Genomic DNA, 15,244 nt, shown 5'->3' with positions numbered 1-15,244 from the left:
CCAAAGCTTATCTGCCACAGCTCACAGGGTAATAAAATTAACAATGCTTAAAAACAATGCAAACACAGATCGCAATACACACACACATATAAACACACGCATCACTTAGGCAAGGAAGTCACAGGTGTTGAGAATTAACACAGCTTCAAGGGGAGGTTGAAGGAGTTCCTGGAAGAGAAATCCACTGAACATCACTAACGACACAAAAGCCATGTCTGATTCAGGAAATTCCTGAAATAAAACTACTTGAAGGCTATGAGATTATGAGGGGAAAGTATCCTATCATTTCACCCTGTTCTTCTACTGTCCTCTAGGCATCTGCTCATGGCCCTTCTTGGAACCAGGATGGTGGCAGAGAGGATCTTTGGTATAACCCATAATTACCATTCTTATAAAATGCCAAAACACCCTCTATTAATAGGTATTTACAGTACAAGGAACCATCCCGACCCTGTAACACATCTTTTCATATAAACAAACCCTTGTACATCCCACAACAGGACCTATGACTCCTGTTTGAACTGAAACATGTCCTAAACCAGGATATCTGATTTCAATTTAGAGATGGTGGGTGACAGATGAGTCTACCACACTCCTTGTAGTACTTGCCTTCCGCTACCATGGCAGTCTCCTACTGGGATTGTGAGACAGTACGTAGATACTCAGCATCTGTGAATATGCACAAGGATTTTAAAATGGGGGAAAAAACTAAAGTCTTGTGTTTTTTTTTTTTTCTTCTCCAAGGGTACATTCAGATGTAAAAAGTAAGACTAAGAATTTGCACTTCAGTTCTGTTCTCAACCTTATTCTGCAACCTTGGGTAAGCCACCTGAACGCTACAGCTCAAATTTCTCCCAGGTGTGTAATGGGGACCAAAACACTTGCTTACAGTGAGGATTCCCTGATTTAGACTTCTAATGTCTTTTGATAACCTTTGTAAGAATCCTCCTATCACAAGCTGTTTAGCCTTCTTTTTACAAAGTAGTTCGTTTAAAATAAAGGGAAGATCTCTGATAAAAGAACAGGCAATGTACAGCAGGACAGACATGAGAAAGTTGTTTGATGACAGAAGGGTGAGAGCACAGAGGAACTGAGGCGGGGGAAGGGGAGAAAAGGAGAGAACAGCACTGAATGTGACATTCCAAACATGCTGGAAAATGCTGCCATTCACACTGATATCACAGCTTTGCAATTATCAGCTTTTCCAGCTGTGAAAGCGTCTGATTAGGTTTTATATTTCTGGGGTCTATAAATATATCTTGATATATTTTTTTTTAAACAGAGATTGTGCTGTTTGCTTTTGATATATTTAAAAATCAGGTGTAAGAAGGGAAGCAGATGTGCTTGTTTTCAAAACTGAAAGTCATAAAAAAGCATGTAAAGATTTTACACTGGCTGATATACAGGAAGGAAATAGTAATATTTCAGCTGGGAACAATATCCAAAACCTAGGCAACACGTAGTCTGTTGGCAGCTAAGCGACACACTTAGCAAACCAAGAGCAACAGATGATTAAATCTCATTATACCTGTTCCATTCCAAAACATTTTAGGTACAACTTGTGTCTCTCCAAGCACTTACTGTATTAATGACATCAGGAGCACATCGTAAAATATAAACAGCTAGTTTTATGCCAGAAGCTATAGCTGGACAACTTATTCAATTCCAGGAATCTCAGAATTATTTCCCACCCAAAGCAATGAATAAGATGATAAAATAGGCAAAAGACTTCTTTCAACGACCTACCCAAGTTGTTGCAGAACTCTCCTACCATGCCATCTGGGTTAGCAGTAGGGATTTGTGTAAGACCCGTCAGGATGAGAACATCGCTATTTTTAAGAGAAGCCTGGTCCATGGGCTGAAACAGAGCACAGTGAAATGAAGTGAGTAACGTGAGAGTTGTAACACAGGTTGCTCTGCTCTGTACCAAGAAGACTGCAATACGTAATAGATACAGTGACCAAGAAGGAGAACACATGGAACACTTTAAACTTAACATTCCTCCATCTGTGGAAACGTAACTGGAGTTAATAAAAGCACATACAACTGTTTACCTGCATATTACAGCCCAAACCAAACAACGGAAGTGTAACCGGATCCATCTCAAAGTAGTCTCCATAGGCTAATCATTTCATGGCCTCAGGAGCTGAGCACTGAAAAGGCAATAATTTGCTGAGGATGTGGCAGTACAGTCAGGAATGGTTTGACGCTTGCATTCCTATCTCTGGCTGCACTAGTTTCCAACTCGCTTCCCTTCGCAACTCAAGGTGTCAGCTTTGATTTCCAGGGCTCACTGTCTACAGGGGGCCATACCATTTTCCTCAACCATTCAGTGGATTCTCTTTGGAATAGGTGAGATCAGCAAAGGACTTTGGGCTTGAAGCTCTCAATTTTGTGTATGAACCTGAATGCCGCACAAGGCTCTCCCTTGACTGTGAAGTCTGCTCTTCTGCCCGCAGTATTACAACCACGACTCCCAAATACTCGTTTCCAACTGTTTGCACAGGCCTTTTTAGAAGCCTGGTTTTGTTAAATGGTAAATGGCTACTGCTGGTAGAAAAGAGAAATTGTTTTAGATTCCTTAATATTGATAAATTCTGTTTATTTATCTAAGAAATAATCACTTACACATATTAATTTTTTTAATGTAGCTATAACATTGTCAGGCCAAACAGACAAGTATTTCCTTAAAAGCCAGTAGCTGAAAATAGGTGAAAAATCATAGCTTCAACCACACAAGAAACAACCCCCCATACAAAAAAGCAGCGCTCCCATTGCAAAACCAAAGCTAAAATAATAGAGAAAATATAACTTGGCTTACCAGTCTTCCCTAGCAAATCAGATTAGCACTATGCCCTCCTCCAGTACCTTTCTTTGAAGACTGTGCTAGAGGCTAAGCTATGTCAAAGTGAAATAGATGTCTTCACAGGGCTATGACCTTGTCCTGGTTTCAGCTGGGATAGAGTTAATTTTCTTCCTAGTAGCAGGCATAGTGCTGTGTTTTGGATTTAGGATGAGAAGAATGTTGATAACACGCTGATGTTTTAGTTGTTGCTAAGTACTGCTTATGCTAGTCAAGGACTTCTCAGCTTCCCATGCTCTGCCAGGTGCACAAGAAGCTGGGAGGGGGCACAGCCAGAATAGTTGATCCAAACTGCCCCAAGGGCCATTCCATACCATACAGCGTCATGCTCAGTATAGAAACTGGGGGGGGGGTTGGCCAGGGAGCAGTGATCGCTGCTCAGGAACTGTCTGGGTATCGGTCAGCAGGTGGTGAGCAATTGCATTGTGCACCACTTGCTTTGTATATTATTATTATTATAATTCTTATATTGTTATTATTATCATTACTATTTTATTTTATTTCAATTATTAAACTGTTCTTATCTCAACCCAGGAGTGTTTCTCACTCTTACTCCTCCGAATCTCTCCCCCATCCCATTGGGTTAGGGGGAGTGAGTGAGCAGCTGCGTGGTGCTGAGTTGCTGGCTGGGGCTAAACCACGACAGACCTCTGATCCGCTGGGTCTACAGCATATGCTGTACTGACGACCTACAGTCATTGGCAGAATCCTGGATTATGCGGTTGAAGTGCTGAGGGTAGCTATCACAAGCATCTATCCGTGCCACCTCTGCTTCCTGGGGGGCAGAAGAGTTTGTATCTGCACAGTCTATCCTGTGGCTCACAGACGTAGCAGAGAGACTGATGAGTAAATGTCCAAAGAAATAGTGTGGCAACTTGATCACCAGCAGGCAGTCTAATGTTAAAGCAAACGTTGCTTCTGCCTCGACTGTGCATAAAGGCTCACACTTTTTTCACCGAGGTCAATCATTTGACATGTTTTATACTGGCATTTCATTAAAGCAGAGTGAAAATGCATACCCACTTCTCTCCATTAGCAAACATAGAGCAGATATTCAGAAATTATACTTAAGTGTGACCTGATATTAAATATATATTCCTGATACTCAAAATTTAGCATAATTCAATCTTGAAAAGGCAAAATCCACTTCTCTCTCTGCAGAAGCGGTACAGCTATGGTGGAAAGTTAACTTTTAGCCTTGCTCTGGGCTGGGATGCACTTCCCACAGCTACTGTTCAAGCAAAGGTGGGCAACTGCAGCCAGCTGCATCATGTTTTATGGTTGTTTATTCTCAATAGACCCTCTTCAGTCTCACCAACCAGGAAAGACTTCTACCAGAAGAGACTGATGAAGAGATTTCCTCTACTGAACTTAGAAGATCGCTGTGCAGTTAATTCCCTTGCTCACAGTCCCTCAATGCCATTCTTTAGTAGTTGAGAAAGACCCTGCCCTGTTAAACATGCAGAGGAATTTCATATCAACTTTGACAGAAGTTTACGCTGTGCACCACCTTGTAGGACCAGACGTGAGATTTATTGCAATCTTTGACTCTCCATAGCATGTCCACGAAAATGAAATGCCAATAAAGCAATAAAAAATAATATCGAATCTGCCTGTGATAATGTACATAATGATTATGCCATATTAGATACGCATAATTTCAGCTGCTATTGCACTGAGTGGGCTTGCATCGATTTTTGTGGGTTAATGTAAAGAATATGTCTTAAAAGGCTTTTAGTGACATGTCTGAACCTCTGCTGTCAACTCCTGTTCTCCACTTCAGTGGCAATGGTGTCACTTCCAGCCTCAGTAGAGGGTGAGGCAAAATTTTCAATAGAAACCATCTGCCAGAAGACAGAAGTAAAGGGAACAATTAATGGTGCCAGACCGAACTCTTAAACAAACCCTTTAAAGCTCTTCAGTTATTTTCAGCAGCTATGAATACAGTCTTGCTGTACCCTTCACTTGCACTTCCGACAGACCCGCTGAGGATTTCACAAGATATTCCTGCCGCTGCATCCAAGATCAACCCAACAGCCAGCATTCACTGCACCCAGTTCCAGCTACTCTGGACATCCTGGGCCATGTCTAAGATAAGCTAACTGCTTCGTTTTCTATCTGTTGTTAATGGAGAGGGACTGATTATTACAGATGTACCATAACTCTCTGCTGATTAGAGATGTAACCTAGATGTAACTGAACATTTCAAGAAAACTTTAAGCCGTAATTTATACCAAAGAAGCAATCCCACTCTCTTCCCCTAACTGCTAATTCCCACACGTGCTGCCATCTCCACTACGTCACCGCTCAAATCCCAGTGCTGGCAGACTGGAGAAGGAGGGAAAGGTTGGGTGGGGGCCCAGTTTTGGTTAGGTGAGATGAACCTTATCCTGTTTGCACCTTGAGAGAAGGAAATGCTTTCCAGGCTATTACTGTGTATATTAGACAAGATGTAAGAGGAAGACGCATTTTTTCCATTTCTATGCCCAAATAACCTGTGTCTTGTCACCCTAAAAAAATGGCTGATGCGCGCCTGGTCACCTGATGCCCATTTTTAATAACTACAGAGGGATTTCCAGAAGACTGGAAAAGTGCTAAGGTTTTACTATTATTGAAAAAGCTCTGGATATGTTTTTACATAAACATATGCTGATTAACTGGATATCATTTTTAAAACAAAACACAGTGACTGTTTTCATACACTGTTAAAAGATGGGAATTTCATTACGATGGCCCACCATGATTCTATAGCGAAACAGGTCAGACAAACAACTTCTCACTCCCCGAGGAAAAAATACTGATATGTTGAACACAATTTTGACTCTGTGCCACTCAAGATACTGTTATCATTACGTATTGTCTGGTATTGTCTATCAAGCATCAAACAGATGAAGAGCTGGTTGGCAGCTCACAAAAACCACTCGTTGTTACAGAATCACTGCATTGTAGGAGCTTGTACTGGTGTTCACAGGGATTAACACTAGGACAAAAACCATGCATTGCCTTCAACAACCATCTGGAAGCAAATATAAGATGATGATGATATCTGATATGCACATGATATCTGGTAACATTTGTGATGTAGTAAATAACAAGGAAAGGGCAAACTGGATGCAATCCAACTATCTGGCAAGCTATTACTTCAACCTATGTGTTAATATGAAATAATGCAAAGTGCAATGGACTCTATGCTACAAAATGAGGCTCTCGGAGAGCACTTGGGACAAGCAACACTCAGCAGAGTGAATAGTCCAGGCTTCATCTCTTGCTAGCAAACAGAGTAGGTCCCTAGGGTTTCAGGTAGGCTCGCAGTACATTTTCCTGCACTTGTTAAAGCTGAAACTGCGCCGTCTAACTGCTACCACTTCTGCAGGTTGCAGTGAGTGAGTGCAGATCTGCTGCCCATGGGCTGCGCTCTTACCAGGCAGTTCATTCACACACCGTTCCCTGCCACAGGGAGGTAATTTCCTTAAAAGCAGGGACTTTACCAAAAGTTTCCAGAGAAATGTTCACCTTTGGAAAATGATGAAGCATGGCCAGTCTAACCTGATAAACTGAATCACCATTTCATGTAAATGAAAACACTCTCAGCTACCAAACTACTTCTTGTAGTGCAAAGCTTCTCCTCACAGAGAGATTCCATTCATATACTGTCAAATACTGCTGCTGCTCCCTCACAAGAAGGTGATGAAAAAGCACAACCCAGGCCAGTACGAGGCTGATGAGAAAAAGGGGTTCAGAGCCTCTGATACATTGCACGTACGTAAGTACAGCCATACTATTAAGGGTGGTTTATCTATTGCTGTTCTTCGGCTCCTGAAACCAAGCTTTTAAATGCAGGATGCTCAGAAGCAAAGCTCTTTAGAAGATACTCACCTTGGGGGAAATTACTTACTGATCATGAACCTGACACATTTTCTAAATTATTTTTAAATACCTCCTGCTAATATTGCTTTTAACTATTTTGACAACTTCTAAAGCACACAGTACTGCAAACTTCAAGCCATTCTTCGCACTAAGAATTTATGGATCTAGAGAGAATTAATTTACTGGAAATTACATCTACAGCACTATAAAGACTTTGCCCTTAGCAGAGCAGGGTGGAAAAGTTGGCAGCCAGTTAGCTATCATTCCTCCCAAGGAAGGATGTTTCAGAAGTGATATAGAAGCAGTCTGTGAACTGTCTGTAAAGACTCTTCAGTGAAATATGGATTTTGAAAAAAGTCACTAATGCTCTATTGTTTAACTCTGTTGAAAATTGCCTATTTAAGGTGAAGGAGAATTTCCCAGCTGGTGAATAAGTTAACATCAAATCATCAATAGCAAAGAATTTTAGTTGTCTTTCCATAGTAACTATTGATACTTGTCCACTTATCAGGGTGGTATGTCTTCTCAGCACCCATTAAAAGTCTAGCCAATTACTAACAGAGGTACCTTTGTACAGCTTCCATACTGCACCTGATCCCAGCTGAAATAAGCCCCTCTCTTTTTTTTTTGAGCAAAGACACTTCCCCATATAGAAGACTAACAAAAGTCAGGGGCTGTACCTGAGGGTGTGTTGTAAGTAGAGAAGATCCTGAAACATAGGAAACCTTTTCATAGTGCGACTGGATAATCCAATTGGAACTTCCAAGAGCGTAGCCTGAGCTGAGAGGGGTGACCTGCACAGCACCAAACAGCTCCTGAAACACACAGTAAGAGACATTAGCTTGAGCAAGCCCCCAAGAGAAGTCAGAGCAGGTCATTTTACCATCAGTGATATCAATTTTAAAAGTAGTTCTGCTATTCAAAGCCTTTATGAAGCTAGTTTCCCAATCTTTATGTCTACTGGGTTTTTTTACCAATGTCTAACAGGACACACGCTCTGAGAAAAATTTTTCTTGAGGTAGGGGGCCTTCAAGCCTCTCTTCCATGTGAATTCTATGGTATCTGAGTTCACACTGAACTGTAACGCTAAATGGAGGAATCAACCAGGGTCTAGATCCTCTGCCTGCCTTTGCTGTATTGAAGAAGCTTGTAGGAGCTTAACATCTTTGAAGACTCTATACTCCCTTAGTCAAATTTTATTGATATTGGCCAGCAGGAGAGAAGGAAGGACAAGTAGTTCTGCACTGATGTAAAACTCTGTTTGGTTTACACATTTTGCTGTGCAAAACATAAACTTAACTTCAGATTCACTCACTTTCTAACTTTATTTCTTTTTAAACGCTATCTACTGGTGATTTAGAAACTGCAAACTCAATCCAAATTTCAATTTCAGCTGTAAGCATAAGCAACCTGACAGTTGTCTCCTTTCCAGGTGTCATTAGAAAGTGTATTGCTTTATCTGGACACAGTAATGTGTTATACTTGTTTTGAGAAAGGAAAATAAGCCTCCATGAATACCTCACTAATGTGATCTACTTTCTGGTTACTGAATAATAGAACAAGCATCTGATTCATGCAGTACTAATGATTTTTCTAGTATCTCAATACATATTTGGATGCCTTGCAAAACAAAACAGGGTCTCCATCCCTCAGAGTGTGTAAACCAAGGCTCTAGATTCTGCTGATATGCAGACATGTAAAGTGGACATCAAACCATTCTTGATGCTGTCATGTTCTGGGTTAACTGGCTAAATAGGGTCTGATTATTTTAAAAGTCTGCTTTGGGAAGAGGTAAAATATGCTCTAGAAATGTCTCTCTTTTCCTGGTAACTATAAAGGAATGATTGGCTCAGATGCACAGATCTAAAATTAGGCGAGATGCATCCAGACTGTGAGGATAGTGGAAAATGAACAGTAACCACCCATGGATACTGAGGAAGTCCAAATGCCCTCAACCTGTCCAGTTGCTAGACAAAGCTGCAGCTGTTACTTATGTCAGCAGCCATGTTAGTGGTGGCTTGGGGTCTTTTTTCACCAGTTGTAATGCAGCACCACACAAACCCAAATCCACCAAATTTAGTACAGTAACCACGGGTTACTGTTTCAAACTGTCTCGGACATAAACAGTAGTCTCCAAACTTCAGTGGCCCATTGCTTAAGAAAAAGGAGCAAATAAAAAGCTCTGGGTACACAACTTACCTTAACCCATCTTTTTATTTCTTAGGGCCCTGAGCAGCACTACCAGGTATCATGGCCCACATGCTGCCTGCAAGCTATAAGGGAACAGTGTATCTGCAGACTACTGAATTGTTGGTTCAGTTCATTCTAGAAACTACACTGGATTATAGTCAACGGCATTATAGCAACAAATGTTAGCTGGGAACCCTGGGAAAGGAGTTTCTGAAGTTCAGGTCGAACCATTAGGTTTTGTTTACAATCCCTAATTTGCTGTATAAAAGAAAGTGGAGGCAAAAGCACTCAAAAGATTCCCAGAAGTGAGATACGGTAACTCAGAAGGGGATGTGGCTTACAAACAGAGAGGATACATTCATTTGGTACATCCTCCCAGCTCTCAGTGGGCCAGCCATCAACTCCAAATTTCAAGGCACACCGCCTTAAAATTGACCTCCCTGAGGAAGAGAAACAAATGGATATTCCCTGATTTCACCAAACAAGAACCCTTCCTGGGAGGCAGACCGAGGGACATTCAGCATAATCTCGTCTTGCTTTCCTAGGCTAGGGTAACTAGATCTTACACAGGATCTAGAGGGAAAATAGAAAAGGAAGATCATTTCCAGAGAAAAGCTGGGAAACAACAAGTTGTGACTGTTGACCTGAGGATAGCTTTACAGGTACTCACAATTTTCTGAGAATACCCCACCAGCTGGATCTTACTGAGCGCAGCATTCACTTCTGGCATGGTGTAGCACTTCCTCCACATAGATACCTCCACCGCATCCTTCAGAGGGGCAGGCAGCAATCTGCAAAGATCAACAGGGTGCGGGCATTTTCAGAACTTCCTGATGGACCATCAGCTTTTATTCCCATTTATATTCTCCGGATCTTAGATTTTTCTCTTTTTTCTTTTTATTTTAAATATGCCTGGTGCTTCAAAGTGAGGAGCAAGGCTTTCCGCCTGTTGAGGAGCAAAACCACACTGCCCGTTCTGCCTCACCCCAAAGACTGCTCTCCTTCAGCTCTCTTTGTTGTTGTTCCTACTCAGCCTTTTCATCAAAGAAGTAGCTGTGATGAAGGTGTTATAGCAACTCTTGTGGTATTTTCACCACTGATGAAAGATGTTGGCTGACCTGACATGTCAACATGAAATGCACCACTAGAATTGGTAAAGATGACTGGGATCTTGGATCAGTGCCTCTTTTGCACATCCTAAAAATTTGAAAACAAAAGTAAGCCACAATCTTGCGATTAAAATACAGGTACTGGACCACAAACAAAGGCTGGCTCTTTTCTCATTTTGTCACCAGTGTCTCGCAAGAGCACATGCCCCTGCACCTCAGTTTCTTTGCCTTCAACTCAGATACCCCACTTGCCTTCCAAGTGTACTGGCAAGGATACATTAGCTGACACTGCAGAGCTCTTTGAAATCCCCTACACGGAAGTATTTAAGATGTTTTACACCAAAGTAAAATCCATCCATTCTGCTCTTCACAGACATTGCAAGTTAGCTGGACAGCGTCGTCAAGGGAAGAAGTGAACTGTAATGTCACAGGCTGTAAGAGAGATGGCTAACTTCTGGGAAATAAATCTTCCTTAGCAACATGAACTGAGGCAGGAAGCAGCACAGCTGCCAAATGCATAAGAAGAATAGGATTTTTTTTGTATATTAAACCAATGCTAAATCAAAGGCTAATTCAAACCAATTTCCAAAGATTTATGGAAATTGGTCAAGTTTCTTTGATCAATTTGTTTAAAGGAATTTAATTTATTGTTATATCTACTAGGTCAGTGAACTCCTCCATAATTTAAGATACTGAAGAAAGGATTAAGGCCAGCTATTGCCAAGACCGCTGTACAGGTCTAGTGCGATAACTGTAATTCCAGCACATGCTGGCTGAAAGCATAGTGCGCTTAAGGAAACAAACAAAGCGTTCAAGGTCTTTTTTGGGAAGTCATAAGCAACAAAAGGCCAAACAATGTGGATAGTTGTCCACCATTGCACTGAAGCAAATTGCCTGTAAAAGCCTTTAACCTACCATAAGAAGCATTTAGTGTTGGATGCTTTCAGGAGCTTCTCTTCTGGGAAGAGGAGAATGTATCTCCAGGTAATGGAGAAAAGTGAGGAATTGTCCTTGGTGATTGAAGTAAGTTTCTATTAGGCTTGACTCTCTGGCTACGCTGTAAATATACTCTGATCCCTAACAGAGACCAGTGGCACCAGTCTCCGGTGGTTTCATTCTTTGCTGAGTGGCGCACAATGAGGACTGCTGGTTCCTGAGATGTGCCCCTGCTGGCATTCAACCTGTCACCCACGCTTTTAAAATTTGTACAGGAAGTTACTAGAGGATATTTTAAAGTCTGAGGTCAATCTGCTAACACTATGGCAACATCCTATTACGGATCACCTCATAACAACCAGATGTACGTGGCCAGATGCTGGGACAGCCAACCTGCAGCCACAAACAGGAAGGTAACATGAAGCAGCATGGTGCAGTGGTTAGCTTACAAAATTTATGCTTAAGAAATTCAGAGGCTTGTATTCTTAACTGGCCATCTGCACAGAGGCACTCCCTCCTGTTCAGTGAAAAGGATAACACTTAGTATATGACATAACACGTTCCTGTTTGAAGGGAGAGGAGGATGGCAGTACCAAACTAGATCAGAATGCTGGCCTCTCTCGTCCACTGCTCTGCCTCAGGAAACAGCCTGTTTGAGACACTTTATAGAAAGATATAAGAAACCATTAAACAGGTAGATGACAAAGTGCCTTTCACAAGGCAAACTTCCTCTTTAGCCCCCTGAATCCTAATCAGCGTGAAAGATATCCTGGTTGAGCATCTATAGAGCTTCCGTGAGATTGCTCATTTAAAATAAAAACCAATGGTAATAAAACTTGCTAAGCAATTAGTTCAGAGTGGATCTGATAATGGAAAAACGTAAGCCACTATAATGAACTTATTATATTTTATACAGTATTTGCATTTAAAATGCTTCAATGCTTTATGTAATGAAGATGATACTACTTTGTGTTTTGTACTGAGTATTCAGAGTAGAACTAGCTGAACTGTAAAGCAGTAATGGTGATTGATCAGCCTGAAAAATTAAAGTTAGACTCAGAAGTGAGAAGTATTCTGTTCTAGCAATAGCCAAGTATTAAAAAAAAAAATCACCAAGGATCACATTTTCTTAAATAACGGATGTCAGTCGAACCCTGTATGTGCTATTAGCCAGGTGTTAATTTGCGGATCAGTAGATGTTTGCTCACATGCTATAATAATCAGTTCCATTCACGCTTGCATGACACTTGTCACCAGGAATCTCAAAAACACTTTGCAAACATTAATTAAGTCCCTGTATACCCTCTGTGGTGGATGGGAGCTCCATTTTACGGAAGCATAGGGAACTGAAGGGGGAAACTCAGACCACAGGTGGGGCACAGTTCGAAAGGGAATTCAGCTTTGTCCCCCGTTCCAGCTCAGACAACACCGGTTCGTACCAGCCTCAAGGCAGAGTTTACGACACGTAGACTTTTGTTACTAAACAGGTGCAGGGCTACTAGCTATGTTTTGCTATCCCCAACAGCATAGCATTTCTTTGCTCTGCTTCTATCTCATATTTGGGCAAGGTGTGCATTTTACTTCTGAAAGTTGAGGGACCTGCGGTCTGATCAAGGTTCCCAACAACATCTGGTATTGTGGCACTCTGTGCTCCACAGAGGCCTTGTGAGCGGGACAGAAGGGTTGGTCCTGTCCATCCCTGTCTGTATAAGAGGTGGGCTCTTAGACCTTTCTCCTACCTCCACTGGTACCCCATTACAACAGCTACTTGATGTACCAAGGAGGAAGTGTCAATGTTAGGGTACTTCCCAAGCAATTTAAGACAGAAAATGATTTTAAACACTGCCCCAACAAAAAGACTCTACCCTTCTATAGCAGCTGAATCAGAACAAAGATCACCTCTCTGTGTTCGCCTCTGGAATAGTCAACAGCACACAAAGTGCGAGACAGCACTTTTTCTAAAATACGACCACCAGGAAAGTGACATTAAATGAGCTCTAAGATATATGATCCTCCTTTAAACCATGCATACAAAACACATGCAGTAGTGTGACAAGAATAATGGGTCCAGTGCTCTCTCTTCACATCACTGTGAGCTTGAGGAGTGGTTCTGGTCAGACTAGCAGACTCCAAAATTAAAAAAAAAACCTATTCTGATCAGAGTATACATCAACGAGCACAAAATCCTGATCAACTTTATTGTCTTTAGTTTTGTTTTACATCTGTATTTTACTTGCCTTCTTCAGAAGTGAGAGAGTGCTGAGATAAGACTGCTCCTGAGCTCAGCAGGGGAGTACAACATATACATACGTTAATTTGGATTTTTAATTTCTTTGCCTTGTGATATTGGAAAATGTCAAGACTACTTTTATAATGTATGAAATAATTCATTTTTAGTAAACTTTTAAATCAGGCCATGTTGAGAATTAGGAATAGAAAATGAGAGATCAATTAAAAATGCACAAAGTAGCTTTTAAAAATAACTTTCTAATTAACTGGCCTTATCTTTAATATGTGCTAATAACAAAACTGTCTCCTCCATAGAACATGTTGTGCACCTAAAGTTGTTTTTATTTCCAAAGAAAGCATTATCTGCAATCATAAACTGTGTGGATAATTTTTAGATTATACAGGTTTTCAAAATTTTAGATGTAGAAGATACCAACTTTGAGCACGTTGTTTTTACGTATAGATGAAATAATGGACACAGAGTTTCCGATTAACCTTTTTTATTCAAATTTCAATTTGTTTCTAAGCTTTGAAAGAAAGCAAAAAAACACCTCTGTCATCCAAGTGTAAAAGAGGCTGCAGCCCCGGGAAGAAAGGTAGCACCGCTCTGTGGTTGGCCACCAGCGACTTCCAACAGTTGTGCCTTGACTTTCTTTGCATTTCAGCAAACATGAATGTAAATAAACTTTTAAATTAAAGACTATTCCAATACAATATAATTAAGTTTAAATAGCTTGCTAATTTCAACAACTTTTTATGATGTTAATACAAAAATCTGCTGGTTTTATCTACCATCATGGAGCTACACTATGTGAGGGGAGATCAGGGAAGACTTTTGTGTTACCACGTCTTCCTCCAAGAACCAAACTTGTGTGGTTGGTTGGAAGACCAACATTGTGCAAACAATAAAAGAAAGAACCGACCCAAGCAGTCATAGTGTAAACCTCTTAGGCTTTTTTTTCTGCTTAATTATAGTAGCAATCTCAAATGGTGGCAGCTGACCTATCATTACAGTGAATTCTAAATGTTGGTTTAGACTAGACTAGTCTAGTCTAAAGTCTAGACTTCAGGACAGTCACCCTTTCCCGGTGGCTTGTTCCTCACCTCTGTACCTCCTTGTTCTTCCACATGGAGGCAGACTGAGCCTTTGGCACACGTTCAATGGAATTCACCAGTTCCTCCATGAGAAGTCTGAAAAGACATCGTAACTAAGTTAGTATTGCAGCCTTTCACACAGGAGAGAACTCTGCCCCAAATGTTTCCAAAATATTACACAAATTGTAACGCTATTAGGCAGTTCTAAAGAGGGGGTCTTCCCGCAGAGACATTGCAGCCAACTACCCCTCGCCAATACCACCCGTTTCTCCACTGAGTGTTTCAAGCTCAAGCTAGTCCAATTCTGATTGCCTGGTTGCGACAGCAGAGGATCTGGCCCACTGGGTTATGGGTTATTTGGAAAATGGCAGGACAAGAGCAACTCCCAAATCTCTCTCCTGCTGCGCAAGATGATTTCTTCATTACTGACTGCTTGTCATGTGGAATGAGACAAAATATATAAAGAAAACTCGTTAGCTGATCCCTGTTTATCACTTGGAGAAGCCAAGCACATTGTCAGAGAGAACTCTCCTCATCTACAAATGCACAGTACAGCATCTGAGACAGAAAAATGTCAGGCATTAAAAATTGGCACCGCAGATTTCACTGCCCAAAACTAAACAACATTTGTAATCTTATGCACGCTTCCCCTTGAAGTGACAGATTTAACTGCAGAAGAATGGCATCTGGAATTACTTGGGGTTGGGAGAACCACACCAGTATATTCTCCAACAAAACTATGCTTATTATCTTCAGTTACGGGCCAGCAATACCCCAGAGGCCTACTACTAGTTCATATTTATACAATTCCTTTCTCCCACAAGGGCCTTTAGTTTCTGTTTGTTTTTACACAAAGGGAGAATTACTCTGGTGTGGAAAGTTTGCACAGGACCTTTAATAGACAAAGATTCCTGCCCTAAAGTGCTTACAGAGTAGTTCAGATACCGTGGCCTAA

General features: G+C 41.2%; 1 protein-coding gene across 3 annotated transcripts in view; it reads right to left on the bottom strand.

Annotated features, from left to right (window-relative positions):
- The window catches only part of INTS9 (integrator complex subunit 9), a 77,637-nt gene that overhangs the window by 42,364 nt on the left and 20,029 nt on the right, over positions 1-15,244 (bottom strand). For all 3 annotated transcript variants that reach the window (XM_075707006.1, XM_075707007.1, XM_075707008.1), the window contains 4 exons: positions 14,299-14,385; positions 9,591-9,711; positions 7,411-7,545; positions 1,747-1,858 (listed from right to left, as the gene is read on the bottom strand). In XM_075707006.1, the coding sequence (XP_075563121.1) occupies positions 1,747-1,858; positions 7,411-7,545; positions 9,591-9,711; positions 14,299-14,385 (455 nt within the window). The remainder of the gene's footprint in view (positions 1-1,746; positions 1,859-7,410; positions 7,546-9,590; positions 9,712-14,298; positions 14,386-15,244) is intronic.

The sequence above is a fragment of the Pelecanus crispus genome, chromosome 3 (genome assembly GCF_030463565.1).
Source record: "Pelecanus crispus isolate bPelCri1 chromosome 3, bPelCri1.pri, whole genome shotgun sequence".
Lineage (NCBI taxonomy): Eukaryota > Metazoa > Chordata > Aves > Pelecaniformes > Pelecanidae > Pelecanus > Pelecanus crispus.
The sequence above is the reverse complement of the archived record's forward strand: the minus strand, read 5'-3'. Positions and strand labels throughout refer to the sequence as shown.